This window comes from Anas acuta, chromosome 5, assembly GCF_963932015.1.
Source record: "Anas acuta chromosome 5, bAnaAcu1.1, whole genome shotgun sequence".
In the NCBI taxonomy this organism is placed as follows: domain Eukaryota; kingdom Metazoa; phylum Chordata; class Aves; order Anseriformes; family Anatidae; genus Anas; species Anas acuta.
In genome coordinates this window covers 38582336-38605688 of record NC_088983.1, presented here as the reverse complement: position 1 = coordinate 38605688, position 23353 = coordinate 38582336, and the positions used below count along the sequence as shown (strand labels likewise).

Here is a 23353-nt window from a genome sequence, read left to right as displayed (position 1 = left end):
GATTGGCTCTTACAAAAGAGAAATAACAACTTTTTCATACCTGTATGTACGTAAATCTGGCCTCTGTTTATCCCAGCAAACATCACCTATATTCACATGTGTATGACCCTGATGCAAATTACTGTCTATTTCAAGAAGCAGGAATTACTGATTTTTGAAGGCATATATGAGTTTCCTTTGGACATATGCAAACATACATATATATACATACATGTATGCATAGAAAACAACGTTAATAATTATGTCTTCCTTAAATGTACATACTTTAATATATTACAGTAAATCTCTATCACTGACTACACTATTATAGGGACGGTGAAACTGAAACTGTGCTAACCCAGTTTTACACAATTTTGTTTGCTTACACAGCTTTACATATTTAAACCAGGTGTAGCATGCCAGAAAACCGAACTATTTACAGAAGATTATGCTTATATTTTTAAACATCCTTTAGAACTAAGATCACAACAAAGCTCAACTTTGTAAATCTCTCTTAAAAACACAAATAAACCTGACAGTTCTCATAACTTCATCTGCGGATGTATTTGCCTTAAACTGGACTCCACTAGGATCTCCGTTCATCAACACAATTCGTAGACGTAACCCTGACTGAACTAATAACAGGTTTCCCTATAAAATACATTAGGCAACTTTATAAATTTGATAAACATCACAGCTTCTCTCTTATGGCCAGGAGTAATAGTTTAAGACAGAGCTCAGCCACCTTTACAGGAAACAAATTAATTCTGTGGAAAGGCATCAGGGTTTTTTTTTGTTTGTTTTTATGCTTCACATTTTCTTATAAGCAGAAAAAAAATAATAAGAATGCACTGTTGTCTATTACAATGTTAATTTTGGAAATATGTTTTTAGGGTTAAAGTGAGTATTAGCTGAATATGATAAATCTGATTATAACTTAAACTTATGGATAACTGCAAAATATTTGGCAGTGATAACAATTACAAAGCTGTGGAGTGGTTTTTATTTTGTGCTTAGTTTTGTTCTGCCCAAAGATTACCATTTTTAAAAATCCGACTAACACAATGACTCAAAACCTTTTGTTGAGATAACAAAATCTATCAAGAATTTCCCTTAGTTTTGTTTTTAAGTATTCAGTAAAAATGAAAAGATTATGACTCAAATATATTTAAACTTTTATGTGGTAAACATTAACATGCAAAGGCACTTTAAGGACTTCAAACTTCACCATGAGATGTTCCATACAGAAAATTGCTTAGCAGCAGTGTGTTTTGCTTAAATCTCCTTTCTCTCTTATACAATAAAATTACTTCATATCGACTACGTCTATAGCAACAGGCATAAGTGCTCACTTCACTACACAGTGGCTAAAGTGCGTGGCATTTTGCTTGAATTAACATACCCCTTCTTAAAATACACTAATGAAGGGAGACAGTAGAGGAAGCTCTGACTGTACTACATCTATTCAGACTAAATGAAGGAGAACTTTAATTCATGTTAAAACAGCAGGCTAAGCTCAAGTTTTTCTCACTGTTGATTGCTCAAGAAGCAAGACTGATTATGTAGTACGCAGCCACTTTAATCCTGCATCAAATCAAGCTGTCCTTGGCACAGGTGGCTCCCTGTGGTGCTCACCACCACCACCACCACCTGCCTCTCCTCTGGATGCTTGAATCTGCATGAAGAGCAAGGCTATAGCATGTGAGGTTAGCTGAAAAGTGACCTACCCCCAAAACTGCTTTTCTGTAAGTACTATAATTCTGTTTTCTTTCTGTTGTAGTTATGGCCTAAATCTCATTATGTGCAAGTAATGGAGAAGTATAGCAGATGAGTCTGGAAATTTAAGTTTGTCTGGCAGTGTAAAAACAGTAATAACAAGTCTCCTTGCTTCCTGAAGGGTGGACGCAACATAAATAAATAAATAAGTTATTACTATTCCCTTCACTGTAGAAAGGTTAAGTACAAACAAAGAAACATTTGTGATCATAATTAATCAATGATAACACAGATAAGCGGTATTAAGATGTTCTTCTAAACTACCAATGAATAAGAAGAATTTTTTCCCAAATTTCAAGAAAGGTTACCACTATAACAAGGATGTATCCTAACAAACCTAATCTAACAAAATCTGTTAATTTAAAATACAATTAAACTGTAGCACTTTAATCAGAAACAACTTCATACTATCATTATTTTTATGGAAGAAATGAAAGATATAGATATGATGTACCTGCCTTATACCTGTCTTATTTGAACAGTTTGTTTTCCAGAAAGATAAATGGTCTTAGGCTAAAATCTAAATGTAGATTTAGTTTACAATATCAGTATATAAATGTATTTAAGCAAAGGAAATAAAAGTAGAGATGTATCCAAAATCTTCTTATAACAACAGACAGGGTCAGTTTGTTTTTTTTTTTACGAGTGCAAGTCTTATTCTTTCTTTACTGAATTAAAAGTAGTTTATAGAAATTACACAGCATTTACTCATGTTGGTATTTTCTGTGCAGACAATTGAATTCTCTCTTCTTTATCATATTTAATACAGCTAAGTCTTGCTTGTTTCTATGCTACAGAATTTACCTTATTAAAAACAGGGGTAATAATTGCTCTCCAGAGAACAGTTAACATGACTTTCTACTACCAGAAAGATAATCCATATATGTAGTCAACGCTGTTTTCCAGTTGACAGAATTAATTACCATCATTATTATATTTCATAGGAGTTCTAGACTTACAGCTAATTATGTCAGAAGAAAAATGCTAATAAACATTGTTATTTTCTGTCTATTATTTTTGGCATAGATTTTTATGTTTTATAAAAGTACATCCTTGCCTTACCATAATAGTGTGTATTGGCGCATACCTCTGGTGAGAACCTGCTTGTTTTTTTCATCATAATCAAAAGCCTATTCTAAAGGGTTGTTAAGGGTCTCACCTCCTTTGGTTTGCACTGGTATGCTGAGAATGTCAGCCTCTGTGGATGGCTCATTGTTCATGCTGATGCAGTATAATGGTTCACCCAAGAAAGAAGGTTTCTTCAACCTTTTTGTGTTGAGTGCTCTTGACATAAAGTAACCTTCTTTAATACTCTTATCTCTCATCTTCTGTAAACCTTCTAGGTCATCAAGTTCCTCTGTTTGGGCCAGTGAATCCTTTGATAAGTGACTATCAGCCAATGCTTTGCTGATATAGTAGCCAGGGATTTCACTCTCTGCACTAACATACAAGCTTTTGTCTTCAAGTCCAGCCTTTTCCTGAGCTGTTAACGTCCCTACAATATGGTCTTCAACTAACATTTTGGAAAGAGTAGATGTGGAGTGAAGAGTGGAGTCTTGACTTGTGTAACAAGGGGGACTTAATCCACAAGAAAGAGATTCCTGAGACTTTGGCATGGTAACGTTGCTTATTGTTCTCTGAGGCTGCATACATTCTTCCAGAAGGGTCTTAAGCTGCTCTTCAGAGAGGCCCGTTTTCTCTTCAGTCTGAAAAAAAAAAAAAAAAAGGGGGAGGGGGGCAAGAATTTCTTCTGTCAAAATATAATTAATGAAAAGCAGCACCATAAAACAGTTTGAAATACAAAAGTGCTGGCAGAACTCTTAAATTTATATAAACTTGTTTTTAAATTCCAAACTGAATTTAAATATACATTTATATAATTGCATCATTTATGCAATGTCCACTAGGTTCTAGATAGATAAGGTGCTGAAAAGTTAGGAAAAGAAGCCTGATGTCCAAAAGGCCCTGAGAGGCCCTTGATTTTGGTGAGTCTTCCACAAGATACCACTATATTTTGATTATCAATGTATGTATTTTTTTTTTTATTTTGGTTTGTTGTGTATACAGACAGCCACGTGCACTTTGAGATTTAGGTACTGGAAACAAAACAGCACATTGGTAAAAGACTTTCAGCTGTCAGTGGGGTCAAGAATGGTTTTGGACAGCAGCAGCCCATGGAGTTTGTGACATCTTGGCTAAACTATTCCCAGCCTCACTGTAGAAATGCAACACAGCCTCGCAACCATGTGACACAAAGCACATCAGTTACTCATCTACAGTACCTACCACATCAAGTATGCTCCACAGCATGTGACAGAAGAAAGCTCCATCTCCTGTATTACAGTTTTACTGCTATCTAAGAGCAGTTTTACTGCTATCTTGCTTACAGATGGCTCACAGATGCATTTTGTCAGTAAATTTCTTATTAAGACAGGGGCATGCTCCCATCTTTTTTAGTATGCATATTTCCTATACTTAACATTTCTTACAGCTTGATATTAGAGATAATAACTGATACTATCTGGAAATGGTGAGTAATAGGAAAGGACACTTTGCTTAGAGAGGTTTGCAATGGGGGCTTCTAGCCTTTCAAATCCTTCATGCTTCCTGGTAGTAGACAAGAAAAATACGACTTGACAATTTAAAGCTGCTAATGAAAAGTCAAAACATATTTTAGATATGAGTAATACACTTGCCCATGAAATGGGATATATAGAAAATATATTTTCATATTAAAATATTATAAATAATACGTAACATCTAATGGAAAAAGATATTCTCGACATTTAAGACCTTGGTCTGGAATGATATGATATGATCCTGTTTGATGTGTATGACCAGACAAGATCACAGCCTAGGTATCATAGAATGTATGGATTATGTCTGAAAACTGCACATCCATTTTCATGAATAGGGAAAGTTTTCAGTCAGGAAGAAAATACTATTTCTTTGCCAAATTTGCTGTAGGTATTAAAAATTACAGGGTAACATGACAAAATGAATAAGAAAGATATTTTGTGTTACTTTCAGTCATGATAGTGATGACTGTTCAAATATTAATGAGAGCTAAAAATGAGTACTATGTATTGATTACAGTTCAGGCACTGATTTATGTACCTAAACTGAGTTTTATAGATTTATCCTACCATTTTTTCACCAGTATTTTCCTATACAGATCAATTTCATTCACATTTTGAGTTCACTTGCAGAAGATACAAGAGAAGAAAACTGTTTTGAAGAGAAGTTAAGGGCTTTGAAACAGCAAGAGAAAGCTTCAGACTGTCATTATATGTAGAGAACTCTATTTAAATAAACACGAAATCAGGAAATCATATTGAGATTCAGGTAATGTTGATATCAATGTACTTTTGATAACTAAAATCAAACCACAACCTTAAACAGTGAACACTTACTTAGATACTAGAGAAAAAAAAATATGACCTCTTCAAAATCTTTTCTCAGGCTTTTAAATTTAAATCCTGGTCAAGAAAATACTCACTGATGAAAAGTAAGTTGGAGAGGGAAAAACAGTTATCACCAGAATGCACAACAAACCAGAAATAAAATCTACATCAAGGGTGAGTATATCACCGAGCAGGATATTATCCTATGTAAACATAACTATTTATATCACAGAAGATGCTCACATCTGGAAACCCACATGGATTCCCAACACGTTTTTGAGTGTGTGGTTCTATACTAACATATTTCATAGCTCTTGGCCAAGACCATTTGGAGTTAATTTTATGTTAATGACAGGGCAATTCACTCACTGCACAAAAGAATTCCGCATCTGGTATGAATGCATAAGTACAAAATGAACATAGTGAAGAATATCATCTTGTTCTGCCTTTCTTTTGTCCTTTTATTCTCCCCAACTCCACCCTATTTATCTGCAATCTTCTTTTGCTTCTCCAAATTTCTCTTTTTTAATTTTCTCTTTTTTAATTTTCTCAATTAGCTCATGGTTTACCTCTATTATTACCTGAGGGCTAGGTGGGGAGATTTAGTGCCTAAGGCCAGTGGGGTGGGAAATGACTATAACAGCTATAGAGTGAAAAAGGTTGGTAATTTTGTAGGCTTGTTTTCCTCCTGAGAAACAAGCTTGCTGCAAAACAGTGTAAAATACTACTTTATTATTTGTCTCTTCCTCCCTTTGGATTATTTTAGAAGACATGTTTGCAAGTATGTACATATAAGGAAAGTATTTAACATACCTCACAAAAAATATTTTAAAATAATAAAGGCTTACTGTTTGTAATTTTTTCCTGTCAAAGTCACTTCAGGATTAAGAAAAAATGTACAGCAGAAAAGAAGATAGCCCTTAAACAGCCATAAGCCACCTACTAATAAACCATCAGCAAGAAATTTATACCTAAATGACAGTAGAAAGGCTGCTGTTGAAATCAGAAAACTGAGTTTAGGGAAGCATGTAATACCCTAAGGGGAGAGACCTCACTCCAGAAAAGGCTGTGCATTTGCAAGCAAATGACCATCTTAACACCTGGGACCCCATAATGCAGTAACTGTATTAGGAGGCTGTAAAGTGCACATTTGTACATACCACAATAAATCCCATCACAGCTCACTTTACTAGTTTAGAGTCACAAGACTTAGCATCAGTAAAGCAGTCTTGGGGAGACACTAAATTCCATTTCTCCCAAGCTTTCACTGACCTCACTGTAAATAATTTCCAACTCCTAGACAGAAAACAATACTTAGAGATATTCCTTTTAAACCAGAAGGACATAAGTTTAACGTCATTCAAAATGCAGAAACAATCCACTAGACAAGGGAAAATGAGCTCTTACATCTGGTTCCCATTAGAAATTGGAAACCTTTTAATTGTTCTGGCTAATTTTTAATAGGACACTGAGTCCTACTCATTTCCTAAGCTTTTACTGTTAATGATCCAAAAAATGAACTCCTAGCTAGGCGTTTAGGAGCCTGCTAATCACCTTTACTGTTATGTGTGGCTGTTTTTTCACACACTTGTGGCCGTTCCCTGACTGAAGATCTCTTGTTCTTCACTGAATTCCTCACTGACATGGGTCTTACTGCATGCGGTAGGAATGCAAACTGGTAGATAGCTGTAGACAGGCCTGCTGTGACTACAGGCTTGCAAGTTCAAAGCTTTAGGATTGTTTTCCACATCTGTACATTAACGGAGAAAAACTAATGGTGAAAAGCCTTATCAGATTTTAGCATGAGGAGAAAGCAAATACTTCAGGATTGTTTCTAACTACAGTAAATAATCATAAAATGACACGCAACAAATGAAGTACTAGAAAAGCAGGAGTATTTAAAGACTCATAGCTGGCATTTGTCTATATTTTGTTGCTTGATCTGAAAGTATTACAAGCTACAATTATGATATCTTATTTGCTTGAAACGATTTACTTTGATACCTTTTATTGAAATGTAGGACTGCAAATGTCAATTCTAAAGTAACTGCTCTCTCCTGATCAGAAGACCCCATTTTGAGTATACACTGGTCTAACAAGACGATGTTTAGATTTTTGACATATCGGCACAGGAATTTTTTAGACAGCATAGTTAGTTCCAGACTGCTTAATAGTTTGTCAAACGGCTTTCTCTGTTCTGCTTTCAAAAGGCCATCCTTGCCTTGTGTCTCCCACTACTCAACTCAATGTTCACCACTAAGGCGATCTTTCCTCCAGGCTTACTTCTGAATGTATTGAGACAAACTGTAACTACATCAGGTCATAAAAACACTTATAACTCAATGAAGGAGCTTCTGGAGAGGACGATAATGTGCACTGATTTGATGGTGTTCAAAATCAAGACTGGAAGCTGAATAATGGATTCAGAAATCAGGATCTCCTTGTGCTGCAATCATGATTCACTTGTTTGCTTCTCATTCAGGTGGGTTTGAAGACTTCTGTACACTCTCAAAAAAGACATAAATCTTTAAGAGTGAACAGGATTCATGAACTATATGAGAAAATCTCCTGCTTATGCTCTTTTTATCCACATGCTATCTTTCCTTCTTTTAGTTACATTTTCCTTTCTCTTATTTTTTCCAGCGTTCTACTTGTGTAATGGCAGAATGGAAAGGTCTGGTAGTCCATTTTATCTAGGTGCTGTTATTAAAAGCCAGGAAACAGATAGAACAGAAGTATCTAGGCAAGAAAACAGGGACAGGAACACCAGGAAAAAAATAAAAATTAAAAATTTAAAAAAAAAAAAGAGTAGAGAGAAGATTCGCAAGCCATCAGATCCACATCATGATAACCACTATAAGGTGCATGGAAACAGGTAAATTCTCCATGGGGAAAAAATAAAAAAATAAAAAAGCATAAAAATTTTAGAAGAAAAAAAAATTAATTTCATTACTAATTTTAAAAAAAATTTCCTCTTTCTGTAACAAAGAGAAATCTTAACAGAAACCAGAAGGGGGGTTGAGTTTATATAGTTTTGCTTTTCATTAGTGTAGCAATAGACACCAATGAAAGTAGGTGAAAATTTTGAAAGAGAGATGGTAATTGCAGTTGTTAATTTCTTTTTTATTTTTAATAGCCTACAGGGTGTACATGTTAAAAAAAAAAAAAAAAAAAAAAAAAAAAGACAAGTTCTTGCAGGCAAAACTAATTTAAACGTGCATATTTTAGTCATTACAAAGAGCCATATTACTCTTTTTTATTTTATCTTTCTTAAAAATACCCAGTCAATTGCTTGTGGCTTAAACATGGAAATAATGAAAAACTACTTCTACATCTATGCCACACCCTGCAGGCTTTAGAAGGAGAACACAACTGGCTGCCACAGGTAACTAGAGTAGAAAAAAAAGGAAGTTAAAATACTTTTTACAAAAAAAAAAAAAAATCTCATTTAATAGCATATATTGCAATAACCAAGCAATATTGCAGTTACACGATTTGTGAGGTATTACACTAGGATATAATGAAGAGATTTTGGCCACTGTAAGAGTGAATTTCAGCTTGGACACATCTGGAAATAATTTTAAAATTTTGAAAGGTCCAAACATTTATTTTGAATTGTTATAATATCCAAGTTGTACTTTTTACCTTTCATTTTCTGAAACTTACTTTCAATTTTAGATTCATTTCTCTGTAGCTTTTGATCTACAGGTTGTATGGCATTTTCACATATGGGCACCAAAATCTAAATTTGTACATTCTTTCCAAAAATTAAGGAGGTAATGTCAGAAAACAAAATTTGAAAACATCACATGTATAAAGTTCCTAAGATTCCTGTCAATAATCTATTTGTTAATCAAAACTAAGTATTTGAAGTGATTAAAATTTCGTACTTATCACAATTGCCTGCATATATGCATTTGAGGAAGACTGTTACTCTGAACCTCCATTTTTATTAGCTGAACCAAATGGCATTTGTAAACTTTAGACCCCAAAAAGTATTGAGGAGACTGGATTCAAACCTAGATGCTTAAAATATCAATTATAGCTCCTGAAAATCGGTATTTCCATTGGTATGTTGGCTTTTTCTTTCATTTTAGGAGCTATTATGCATGAAAAAAAAATTCTTATAAAAGAAAAATAAGTGAGTTTTGATTTACAAAACAAACAAATATTTTAGTACCCAATTAATTGAGAAATTGTAGGTTTTGCACAACAAAGCAAGAAGTTGACAAAGTAATAGCAAAGGAAATTCTCAATATATTGTATATGATATCTAAAGACAAAAGCAAGTGAAGAGTAATAGACATTATTTTTAATTGTACTTTAAATTAAAGAACTTTAAAGGCCAAGTGCCAGGTCCTGCACCTGGGGCGCAATAACCCCAAGCAGAGCTACAGACTGGGAGAGGATTGGTTGGAAAGCTGCCTGGCAGAGAAGGACCTGGGAGTATTGGTGGATAGTCAGCTGAATATGAGCCAGCAGTGTGCTCAGGTGGCTAAGAAGGCCAACGGCATCCTGGCTTGCATAAGAAACAGTGTGACCAGCAGGGCTAGGGAAGTGATTGTCCCCCTGTACTCGGTTCTGGTGAGGCCGCACCTCGAGTACTGTGTTCAGTTTTGGGCCCCTCACTACAAGAAGGACATCGAGGTGCTTGAGCGGGTCCAGAGAAGGGCGACGAAGCTGGTGAGGGGCCTGGAGAACAAGTCCTACGAGGAGCGGCTGAGGGAGCTGGGCTTGTTCAGCCTGGAGAAAAGGAGGCTCAGGGACGACCTTATTGCTCTCTACAGATACCTTAAAGGAGGCTGTAGTGAGGTGGGGGTTGGCCTGTTCTCCCATGTGCCTGGTGACAGGATGAGGGGGAATGGGCTTAAGTTGCACCAGGGGAGGTTTAGGTTGGATGGTTGGAAGAACTTCTTTACCGAAAGGGTTGTTAGACACTGGAACAGGCTGCCCAGGGAAGTGGTGGAGTCACCATCCCTGGAAGTCTTTAAAAACCTTACATGTAAAGCTTAGTGATACGGTTTAGTGGAGGACTGTTAGTGTTAGGTCAGAGGTTGGACTCAATGATCTTGAGGTCTCTTCCAACCTAGAAATTCTGTGTGACTCTGTGAACTTTTTCCTATTTAACTAATCTTTCCCTAAAATGTGTGTGAAACTATGACTAAATCTGGTTAGGTCTAACCTTCCTCAAACACAAACTATTATACCTTAAATAAAAAATTATACTCAGACAAAAACATTTTTGCTGTCCAAGATATAAGAGGGATTAATCAGTGACTAGAAAGTGTTACTACCTAAGCAATTGAGTCTGCTGAATGAAATGAATTGACAAACCAAAGTATGATGGCTATAGTCTCTTTCAGAGGTGTTGAGAGATATTTTATGAATTTGAATATACTTTGTTTTGTTTGGCTCAGTACACTTTCATTTGAATTTGAGAAACCAAACGGAAGCTGGAAGAGCAAGCAACTAGTTTTGATCTTTTGATGATGAATAAAAACAAATGCAAAAAGAGATCTAGTATTCTAAAATCTTGGAGGCTCTGGAAGCAGTTGAATTAGACCACTAACTGCAGATAATACATCCTTTTAACTAGTAGTTTTAAACAATATATATTATATATTTTTAAACACCTGTGTTCATATATATATATATACATGTGTATATATTTGTTGAAACATATAAAACATTTCCAGCATCTTAATAAAATCTGGTTTTGTGCAAAAGAAATACTAAAAAGTCATTGCATTCTCCTCTCTAACTACTGGCACCTCTTACTCTAAACTTTAATATCTGTATTTAATTGTACAGTATGTTGGATTATTGTATATATAATATAATAAAAGAAAGTCATTAGCTATGTTTCAGTAATTTTCAAACACTGCTGTCTTGCTACTGAATTATACTTCAGTGTCATAGGTTGCAGAGCACAAATTTCTAGTAAGCAGGAATATGCAAACAAAGGAATTTTGTACACTACATTTCATGGAACAAAAGCTAAGAAGAAAATTGTAAGTAAACATGTATTAAAATGTGTAATTAAACGTGCATACAGCGTTTTCTTGACAAGGTCAAAGAGGTACTGAATGTACCAGGCACTTTTCATTGAAAATCAACAAATCTTAGTAGCTACTAAACAGTAACAATCAACCACTCTTTATGAACATATCTAAAAAGTTGAAGAATGACAATAGCTGCATAAGTCGTGATTAAAAAAAAAATATTGTTTTAATACTAAACTATGATAAAAGTCTCTGATTTAAATCACTTTGAATTCAAAATTAATCTATTCCAAAGGCTGTCAACAGATGTTTTGAAAGAATTCAGTTCTTCTAACTTCAGATTAGTTCAACATTTAGCTCATCTAATCTACTGCATTTGTAGATTTAAAAAAAAAAAAAAAAGCATTGTACTACCAATGAGTCACCGCATATTATTCTCTCTCATTTCTAAAATCTTCCTCAACCAGTGGATAGCTCCCTGTTTGTAGAACACTTCATACACTTTCATAAGCTTTCAAGTATTCTTAGGTAGAATGCAAATTCTTTTAACTTGGGCACACAGAACATACGTACAAAAATGTAAGACATTCCTGAACTGGTATTTACAATCTATCATGCTGAATAAGACTTTCATTTTCTAGCATCAACTGAAGAAGCAAGTTCTGCAACCTAGGTTATTTATCATTCACAAACAGTTTCCTAAACATCTCATTTCATGTTTTTAATTGTTTGTTATTAAGCATTTAACAGATTTCATTCCACAGAACTAACTTCCCCAAATGTTATTAAGTTGTGGCTTTAATTTGCAGCAAAGCCAATAGAGTAGACAAAAATGCCTTGATGTGGTTGCAGCTGCTTTCTGTTACAAAAAAACATTTATTTTTCCTTTTTTTCTCATGTTGGCTTTTATTTTCCCCCAAGAAATAGATAGATACAATGCAGCATAATGTCTACCACTGTCTTATTATATCAGTATTAAAACTCTCCATGTTGAGATTTTAAGAATACTTACAGATCTTAATACTTATAATTTGTTAAGGGAAAATATAAATAGGAATAAAACTGAGGATACAGAGATTTATTTCTTGGTAACACGGAACACTTGATTGCAAATGCTAAAAACAACAGAAGTAACAAAATCCATCCAATACGAAGGAAAACAGGGAAGCCATAAACACATTGTCTAGAGGACCAACGTAATTAGGTGCACTTCAGTCTCACTAAAAACAAGAAGTACTGGCCCAAGGAGCAGTAAGCCATGAATATTCAGCAAAAGCAAATAAGAATAATAATAATACACAAATATTCTTGGAGTTCAGAGCATATTTCCCGATATTCTTTAGGGATATTTTTAAGAGAATCTTTAAGTGGCCCCATGTATCAGTAGCACTTCTGAATGCTGACTTCTTCTATGTAACATACACACGTATACTGTGAACCTGAACAGTGCTATGTATTTTGGAGATGGAAATATTTGCTCTCAGTAGTAGAAGTATATATGAAATTCTGCTGTACATGGAATAACAAGATACAGAAACCAGCAGAGTTTTCTAGCGAAGTAAGACAGCATGTATTCAATTACCTAATAGAGTTAAGGAAAAATATACAGTTTCTTTTAACATGGTTTTCTTACTAAGCTTTGGACTCTGGCTTATCTTGTATTGTCTTGTTGTAGTTCATTCCACAAGGTCAATAGAAGAGTGTGTACGGTATTGCAAATATGAAAACCTACTTCACTATTTAGTGCCTAAGAAGGAGAAATAGGGTTTCCATTTAGAAATAGAGCTCCCATTTACAGCTTATGAAACATTTCTGACCACTTCAATTCACAACATGAATATCTATCTGTAGGACAGCCTGTCTGAGGAACAGCCCATCTAAAACCTATGAAAATGTGATCGCTTTTTAAAGAAAAATCTCTGCACGCAAGTACAGATAAAAGAGTAAGACCAGGGATAATTTTGCCACATCTCAGTCTCTGCTTATGAGAGGTCAAAGAAAGAACTGATAAAGAATTTGATTTTCTTTTTGTGTTTGGTGGGGTTTGTTGCCACAAGGTAAATGCAAAGTTTCTATAGGGAATGTCAGGTTGCAGCTGTGCTTGTCAATGTGGGCATATATCTTACAGAGCGCTGAAAAAAACATTCTTAAGAAAGAATAAGGAAGAACCTTTTTGTTTTCTAAAGAATGGAAGGGTATTTTGAAATGAGATACCTTTCCATTCCAAATGTAAAACCAAAAGCCTTTAGGAAGAATGTGATGAACAGCATTGCCCTAGGGAAAACATTTTATTTGGAGCTTGCCTGCACCCATTCTTGACTGAGGGGAAATCCTTTCAGTAAGTACAAGAACATGAGTTTAACCTTGAAATATTCAAATACGCATTACCTGAAAATTTACATTTACAACATAACAATAAAAAGCTAAGACCAAGATATAAAAAAAAAAAGTGCTTGCTGATCTGTTAATAGGATATAATATTTGTCAGCTCTTTTTTAAAAAGAAAATTTGAAACGATTGTGTTTTTAATTTTTTGTCCAACTACAAATATTACTCTTCAGGAGCTCTAGTTAAAATAAACCTTAGACTGCTTAAAATAAAACTTAGACTGCTTATTAAATCCCTTATAGGCTTTCCTCAGGCTTGTATAACAAATACAGTAAATGTGCAATTGTACCAGTAACTATATGCCTGCTGGAGTTATAGATTTCCTATATTATTACAGCTTAAATGCATGTTTTTTATGATCTTGCTGAACTAGAAAATGCGTAAGCATTGTAAGACTGGGTAGGAGTGCCAACCTCTTCCTTCTTCTTCTGGGGAGGGGTGGGAAAACTTCACTGTCATTTTTGGCCACTAAATTTATTTTAGTTTTTAATTCTCTAGGCCTTAGATATAAAAAGCACTTTCAGCATTTGTTGTTCTTTTTCTCAGTCACAGGTCTTTTCTCATGTCTCAGAACAAAGACATCTAGAAAAGTGTATGCATTTGAAATGCTGCAATCCCTTATTATTATTTGCATTACACTGGTTCCTGTAACAAGAAGCACAAGTCCACATATCTGCATTAGGACAGAAAGCAAGAAGGCCTTTACTCACTTAGGAGAGTAGGACTGACTCAACTATGGAAGCTATGATCCAAAAGATACATGACACAGTGACATAGTATGCATGTTTCCTTCCCTCCAACATGCTCCTTTCCTGGTAAACCCCTGGGTGGTAAAAAAAAATATATATATATATATAAAAGAGAATGATATATTTGTAACTGGAAGCAAGGATGGCATTCAACAGGTACCACCACCACCACGCTGGCAAGGCTTCTCTATCATCAAAGGAAATGCCACAAGCATTCATTCACAAGTGACAGATGCTCAAGAAACTAGACAGCCCACATGAGTATTTACTAAGCACAAGCATGCCAGTGTTTCTGCACTAGGAACAACAACAAAAAAATATTCTGTTCATGTAGAAATCTAAAGGTCTTATTTTAAAAATAATGTCTTGGTGTTTGAATACTGTTTGAATTTTTCAACCATTTTCAGCCAAACGTGCTCATGTAAAAAAGCGAAAGAGATGCAATTCAAAAGAGCTGTATAAACACTGGTTCTAAGAAATTTTACTTTCAGGTAAATTATTACAACTCTAGAAACAATGAGCAAATGACCAAAAAGTAAAATGGTACAGCTATGCATAGCTCACAGAAAACTCACTTTTTTTTTGCACTTCGAAACATAATAGCTAAATACAAAATATAAAATAGTAGGAATATAATATAAAATAAATATAAAATAATAGGAATAACTAAGATATATTTTTAAATTAGGCTTGTGACAGTCTGATATATAATCATTTTAAGTCAGGACAATCTTGCTGATTTCATTAATGTACACCACTGCACAAAAAGGGAAAAAAGTTTAATATTTCTCCTAGTAAAAGACATGAAAGCACCACAAGACATATTCTTCAAAAGGAAAGTTGTGTAAATTTATCATGCATTTCAGATACAGGTGACTCTACTGGAGTTGGAGCCTGTATTTTGCCCATGCATGAAGTCAAAGTTCACATGTCACTCATAAGGTCTGAAAGATTAATTTACAAAAAGTCTGTGTGATCACATTACAAGGTCAATCGCTTAAACACAAAGCCCTTTTGCACCCCAGTTGCTTGGAACTTTCCTTACTGCACATTGGAATTTTTTTTGCCCAGTTGCTTTGGTTAAAAAAAAAAAAAAAGTTCACAGCTGTGTTTCTGATGAATTAATGATGACATTGTTGGTTTTAGAGGATACTACACTTTTCTCAGTTATGTGGAATCACAGCTACTGAATCAGCAGGCAATGACACAGTTGAGTGTTGCGTGTGCATCTTCCAGGCACTTAGCAGAAAGCTTATTCATAGGACAACTTATTCATAAGACAAATCTGGATAGAGGGTTCCCATTGAAATACATCAAGAAAAGAGCAGATCGTATGTTTTGAAAAAAAAGAGTAGAAGCTAAGGCTGAATGACAAATACATGTCATAACTTCTTTAACCAAGGACACCCACTGCTTATCTTAACGTGTTTTTCCTTTAAACATTCCAATTAAATATTTCAATTATTTCCAGTTATGCATTTTAAACTTCAGCTAAGCATTTTCCAATTAAGTATTTCAGCCTTCTTTAGACATTTCAGTATATATGTGCAAATTATTCAAGTTAAATGTGTTACAGATGTGATTCAAACACATTTCATATACCTGGCTAAGAGAAGTATAACAGATGCTTTTAGAAAATTTCTCTCTCTAAAAACACGCACAGTTTAGCAGCGGCTTCTAGCCTTATTATACTGCCAGAATAGCATACTACAAGAGATGGAAATTCTGGACATCTGATTTTTTTATACTAACAAAAATAATAAAAACAAAAAGACAGCCCTCTTGTTGCTAGAGTCATAAAACTCCATAGAAATCCTGAGACTGTATACAGCTGCAATCTGGAAGGATGCTGCTGGGTAGTATAGACTCTGTAACATAATTAGGTCTGTATATACCAGCCCAGCCAGTATGACTTGAGAGCTATGATGTTCAAATCACTGCTAAAATTAATTGGTTTTAATTAAGAAAAACACATCATGGTTATGAGCCACACAATGATACTCTATCCTTTTTAGGGACATCAGAAATCCATCCCTTCTGGAATTTTAAGAATGCATTGTTGTGGATCTCACTGGTCTGGCTGGCAGGAGCCACAACTAATTTATTCTTGCCTTGTGGAGTCTGTTCACGTGTGCATCCCCTTATGGTACTAAGTACCCCTTGAGATGGGAGTTCTTTTCATGCACCTGATGCATCTGGTGCAGTCTGTTTTACTTCATTATTGGAAGTATGCTCCTTATATGGGTCATTCACTTCTGGTTTTGTGTGAGCACAGGTTACATTGCCTAGTGGAAGCAGTAGGCTGTAAGTCCCCATACTAAAAAGCCATAGGAAGGATAGAGCCAGGAAGGAACAACAAGGGAAGGTATATAACATAGGTATTTTTGTATTTTATCTTCAATCACCCTTGGGAAAATTAATTAAAGCACTTCAGTCTCCTTACTCCGACCTGAACGTGCTAAGCACCAGATCATAATGCCTTGCACCTTTTCAGGCTTGCTGTCGTTGGTCCCCAAAAAGCTTGACATCCCTCACATAATAGAGCCCAGTGTCAGTGACAGCCATGAACGGTACTGCACTGAATCTGTTCTACAACCTATTGAGGAGGGATGGCTTTCTCTTCAAAGATGACAGATGTAGTTTGAAACAGCAGACTTACAAAGAACTAAAATTAGTTCTACCATTGCTAGGCAGATGTCTGAATCATAAGAGATAAGTAATTAGAAGATATCTTCCTTGCTTGAAACAAAAATGTTTTAAATGTGTCTGGCTTTACAAAGTTTCTCTAGGTTTTCAATCTGAAAAAGACAAAGGCACCTGCCTAGAGCCCCCGTGAGATACCTATGTTCCAGAAAATGAGAGTCTAGACAGTTTTGTTTTCTCTTTTTATTGTGTGTGTGTTTTTATTTTTGTTCTCTTTCTTTCTCACTTTTATGGGTTAGCCGTAGGCTGTTCCCAGCTAAGTAAACCGGCTGCTCTAAATATTATTCTAAACCACATAATCCTTACCCTGAAGTGCAGAGAAAGCTCAGGAATTAACATACATTCACCCAATCCAGCTTTAACCAACTTGCCCAATGTGGGAGTGCAGTGAGTTAGCCTAGCCGCTTTACCTATGTTTCTCTCGTGATGTTACTAGTACTCACTTGGTAAAATTTCAAAATAACAGAATCTTCTAAAAATAATAATAATAATAAAGTCTCACTAATGGAAATCAGTAGTTTAAGTCCTTCTCACTATTTATACATGCGCGTGTGTGTGTGGAGCTGAGTATGAGCAAGTATGTATGTATATACCCACCATGCACCCCATTTAATGAATTCATTTAATCATTTACTGGTTTATTCACAAATAGAAATATCAAGATGGACACAAAGATGCTGGACATGAAAACAGTACAAAATACTACAATATTACAAATAAATTCATAAGTGAAATGGATGTGTGTAACACAAATTCATATTCTGCAGCATTAGGTAGTCAATTATATAATAAAATAAAATTTAAAAAATCCCAATATTTGACTCCAGGACACGCAGAGAAAATCTGGATCACTGTAGCTCCCAAAACCACAAAATAGAGCCGTATGTTCATGAAAAAGGACCATATGGAAAAAATCCATCTTTCAAAAATATCCAGGGATAATAACCAGACTCAAAGAATCCTAATCATTTATATAATGAGGAAGATTTATTTTTCTCATGACACAGGAAAAAAGTTCATGCTGAAATCTTTAAAAGATTAGTCTGGGAAAAAAGAGCAGTTGATGTCAACTAGGACACTGATATAACAAATATATTGAGATAAGAACTGAAAGGACAGCTTCTCTCCTCCAAACAGACTATTTCAGATGAGCATTTACTGGCTGAGGGTTCTACCAGGAGGAAATCTTCTGCTTTTAGACAGTCCCTAGTCCCTAAATTACTTTACTGCCTGAGCAAATAAGGACATATGGTAACACAGAGGAGAGAGAAAACCTTTCCTTCTGGGCAAGATGTAAACTCCCAGGGTTTACATCTGGTTACAGAGATAATATAAAGCCATGTCTGCCTGTTACAGCATTGCAATCTGCCAGCAGCTCCTGGGATAAGAACAGTTTAAGCATCAGGGAACTAATGATTCATTTTATTCAATTTCTTGTCCTAACACAAAAGTAAACCTGGTCCTAAATTAAAAAAACAAGTGTGGCTATGCTGAAGCTCTCTACTATGAAAAGTTCTAGATACAGTTTTCATGATGCATGAAATAAAGACCAAACATAGCTTACTGATAAGAGGTTAAATTATGTCAACCATCCAATTTCTACTCCTGTTTTTTCTATTGAAGTTTTTCTGTTCAACCATTTACTGTACCGTCTGAAAAAAAATGAGCTATTTAAGAGACAGAATGGTTCAGTCATAAAGTTTGACTGGACAAATCTGAGTTATTTGAATAAAAAATATTATACAATAGGAAGAAAGAATACCATTGCAAACTATGCAGTATTGTATATGATCAGAATGAGAACTCAGACCCACAAACCACTTTGCAAAATATTGTTTTTTATTCATAAAAGTGCTTGCAAAATCGAGATTACTACAAAAATGTTTGGAGTCTGAAAAAGACAAGTCAAAAAAAGAAAATTGTATTCTGTATTTCTTCCAAAACCAGAAATTAGAAACAGTAAGGCATTGCAATTGATTAAGTCTTTCATTATTTGAACAGTAAACCAAAATATTTTATTGAGAACTATATAGGGTTAAGATTACTAGTAAATACTAGAAAGAAAAAAATATGCAAATGAACAGAACTAACAAATACGGTGACAGCATAAAAAAGAAGGAATATTTAATTCAACTTCCTCAATTATTACTGCCTTCATATGTTATTTCATATAATTTTGGAGCATATACTTATATACTATCTTCTCTTCACTTACCTCACACAAAGAAAGATAACATAAGCAAATGGGGTACAGCCTATTCATCAGCACACATCTTCAAATCTCTCCATATGCATTGATGCAGACTGTAATCACGTCTGATTTGTTAGTGCAGTTCAGTGAATCCTTTATTGTTATTTAATCCTGACTGTTACATATCCTATAGCTGCCAAACTATCTACACAGCCTCTATTGCACAGTATGTCTGACACCACAGAAGTACAAAACTGTAATGAAAATGACAGCATTATTAAGCATACTAAAACCATTCCTAAAGATGAGTGCCAAAGGTAGCTTTCTGAATGCAATTAAGCTTGCACGTTCTACAGTACTACTTAAACAAAACGTTGTACGAACATACGAACAATTCAGGTGATAGAAAATACCATGAGGTAATGCCATGGCACATCGACGTGCCCTTTGCTCCTGCACAGTTTAGTCTTGCCATACAACTACAAGAAAATTGAGTAGAGCCACAGACAATACCCAGATAAGAGATTAAATGAATCTTTTTAAATGAAGCCTTTTAAAAAGTACCATGAAATTCACAGCCTACTGAAGGTAAGGGGCAAAAAAATAAAAAAATAAAAAAAATTTGAAAAAGTTCTTCACCTTCTAATTTTGGCTTGTTTAAAGGGTTGTTCAGGTACAAGGTCTTTCAGTACCATTAGAGTGGCCCACTGTACTTTGACTTTCCCGCTCATCCTCTCCCTTGACATCTCCTGTAACACAATAAATTCTTGTGAAGTGGTACTAAATACCTACTTGTATTTCACTGCTTAGAGAAACTTTCTTCTGTAAAACACAAGACCCTCAGGGTTCCTATACATCCTCTAGTATTTTTGACTAGGATGTTTTCCCCAAGATTCACAGCTGCTTTAAAATACAGATATTTTTACTTTTCTTGCAGTCCTTCCATTCTTCCATCCAATCCCTAATTAAAGCAGACACTGTATACCAAATCAAAGTCATATCAGTTTTGGCAAGACTTAAACTTTTAAGCCATTTAAATGCATTGGACAACTTCACATCCAGTCTCTCTAAAAAGCTATGTAGCCATCTTAGCCCAAGCCTTCTTTATCCATTACTAAAATATAAGTGTGACAAGACGAAACTAAGCTTACATGAACAATTTTATTTCCACCATCTTATTTTCATAGAATTGCAGATATGGCTAAGCTCAAGCAAATCTGTAGAGATCATCCAGTCCAGCCTTCTATTGAAAACAAGGCCTTTGGTTATCAAACCAAACCTGGCCAACCTGTTTAACTGATCTCCCAAGTGCAGAGTTATTTCTAATAATCAGATGGAATTTCCCATGAAGCAATTTGTGCCTATTTCCTCTTGTCTTGTCACCATACATCCATGTGAGGAACATACCTCCATCTCCTCTGTAACTCTCTTTCAGGTACTGGAAGACTGTGACTAGATCCCCTAGAGCCTTCCTTTTTCTATGCTGAACAAGACCAACTCCTTCAGCTTTTCTTCATATGGCACAATTCATTAGGCATTCTGGCAGCCCTCCTCTGGACCCTCCTCACTTTTTCAATGACTCTCTTGAACTGGGGGGACCAAAACTGGGAAGAGTATTTCCAGTTGTAGCCTAACACGTACCAGATGGAGCAGAATGATTACACCCTTCAGTCTGTGAGCTGGTCTCTTTCTGATGCAGTCCAGAATGGTTTGTATTCATGGTGCAAGCACATGCTGCTAACTCATACTAAAATTACTTTCCAGCAGTGCATACTGCGCTCTCTCACACCCTAGCCTGTTCTACTGCTTGGGATTATTCTATCCTAAATGTGTTTTTTTTTTTTTTTGCTTGTTTTTTTGTTGTTTTGTTTTGCTATTTATCTTTCCAGTCCACATCTTTTCCGAGTGTTTAGTTTTGTCCCTTGCATATATTCTTTAATATCTATCGTTTTCTGAGAATGCTAAACAAAATAAACAAGACCAGCCATAATTTGGAAGTACAGCAGCAAAGCTAGAACCAAGGATATTTCATTATTTTAGGTGTCCACTAAAATGTTTCAGAGAGTGTTTTTATTTTTCTTCAATATAACTGTTTAGGTCAAAAAAGATATACATGTCTAGACCAAATTCCACTCTTAAAATTTTCAGATGTACTTTATCCCAACCTTGCCAAAAGTCAAGGATTATTGTAATCAGACACTTATATGATGTAATTTGTAGAAATAAAATGTGATGAAATATGCTATCCATACACATGGTAACCAAAACCTTTATTTCCTCCTGTCTTGATAAACATGAAGCATACTGGACTTGTCTGTTTTTATTCAGCATGAAAGCCAACCAGTACAGTATGTCTTACCAGATATCCAATAAAGTAATACAAAAATCCAACAAAAAGAGGAATGCAAAAAAATTGTTTCAAAGAATCTCATGTAAGTAGAGATCAGATATTTAGTCAGATTTCTTCAAAGAATGAGCACATTTAATCTGATAAAGAGTCACAGAATCAGAGCACAGCTTAGACTGGAAGGGACCTCTGGAGATTGCCTGGTCCAGTCACCCTGCTCAGAGAAGTTAACTACAGCAGGTTGGCCAGTGCTGTGTCTCCTCTCTGAGGATGGAGATTCCACAGCCTCTTGGCAAACTGTTCTAGTGTTCAGTCACTCTTAGAGTAATTATTTTTCCTTATGCTTAAAAGGCATTTCTTGCATTTCAATTTGTACCTTTTTTTTTTTTTTTCCTGAAGGAAAAAGACAAAATATGAAAATCCTTGTGAAGCATGATTTGTGAGCTAGTTTCCACCAACTGCATTATAATTTGGGTCAAACTACAATAAAATTGAAATACTTACAAAGGAGTGTCTGAAAAAAAAATAAAAATCACACAATGGGAGGAATTTAACACTTCTAATCAACACAAGATTTTTAAAGCTATTTCTTAAAGAAAACTAAAACAATGTGTGCCACCATCGATTAGCAAAAGGAAGACTATCTCACATTTCATGTCCTAACATTTTGTTAGTTAATTTTCCTTTACCAGTTTTGCATATCATTATAGCCATTTAACAATACATTGTTTACAAACATTTACATCCTTTTCTGGGCTTGCTAAAGTAACTATCTGCTTGACTACTCTAAAATAAATAAATAAATAAAACCACCAGCCAACCCTTGGGTTACATACGATGGTTACCAAAACTAAGCTTTGAAAAAAAACAGACATCTTATTGTAAATGTTAAGTACACGAAAGAATGAATGAAATTGATCTGAGAAGTTTTACACTCCAGTCATCTAGTTAAACATTTAGCAAGAACTTTTTAGTACAACACTGCTCTCTATCAAACACCCCAAACGCGTATGCAAGTCTAATGTGTCTGGATTGCCATCCAACAGGATGGCTGCTGTTTGTCAAGCTATACACAAACCATCTCGAAAGCAGCTGTTCCAGGAAAACCATAGCAACAGAGAACTCAACCTGGGCTAGCTATCACGGAATTTATTCAGGATCTCCGGGGCAGCATTTGCAGTCCATGATGAATTCATTCTAATTACAGCTCTGTTACCAATACCAGTACCACTGCTGCAGTCTAAGTACTGGACCTAAGCTGCAGACGTACTTCTGGACTCTAGAGAGAGGGCACAATGATGAAATATATTCATATATATATAATTCGTTGTTGAATTAATCCATATAGAAATTTTGTACTTCTCCTTTCTCTCTCAGCCCTCTTATGGTATAAAGAATCCTGACTGGTAGACTCACTGCTCGCTGCCCTCAAGTACCTTCCTTCCCTCCCCCCTCCCCAGACGTTTTTAAGGGCAGCTGATTTACCAAGCATTTACTGGATCTGTGCAAAATATCATGTCTATTCCCACAATGTACAGGCAAGGGACAAAAGAGACAACCTCCTCCAGTTCACAGCATTTCTGTCCTCAGCCACAAAGACAAGCAGTAGACTGCAAGCGAGGAAAAACTCCAGATATTCTAGTAAAAGAGTCTAGACATATGACATCTGCACAATAAAACTAAATCGATGCTTGCTATATCCCTTAATGAAATCCAAGTTGAATGGTACAGCTCAAAGGTTATTTTAATCCCCTCAGCCTTGGCTGAAAGCTCTTATTTTATTCATAAAACTGTGAATTTATACTACTATTCAA

The 23353-nt window shown here is 35.2% G+C and overlaps 1 protein-coding gene across 13 annotated transcripts in view; it reads right to left on the bottom strand.

Annotated features, from left to right (window-relative positions):
- FSIP1 (fibrous sheath interacting protein 1) overlaps positions 1-23353 on the bottom strand; it is an 87576-nt gene that overhangs the window by 7247 nt on the left and 56976 nt on the right. For 11 of the 13 annotated variants that reach the window (XR_011097150.1, XR_011097149.1, XR_011097144.1 and 8 more), the window contains one exon: positions 2915-3461. Coding sequence is in view for 2 of the 13 variants with exons in the window: in XM_068684269.1 (XP_068540370.1) it covers positions 2886-3461 (576 nt within the window). In the remaining 11 variants the exon portion in view is untranslated. Of the gene's footprint in view, positions 1-2325; positions 3462-23353 lie in introns of those variants that run through there. The other 2 variants (XM_068684269.1, XM_068684268.1) reach the window with 2 other exon arrangements.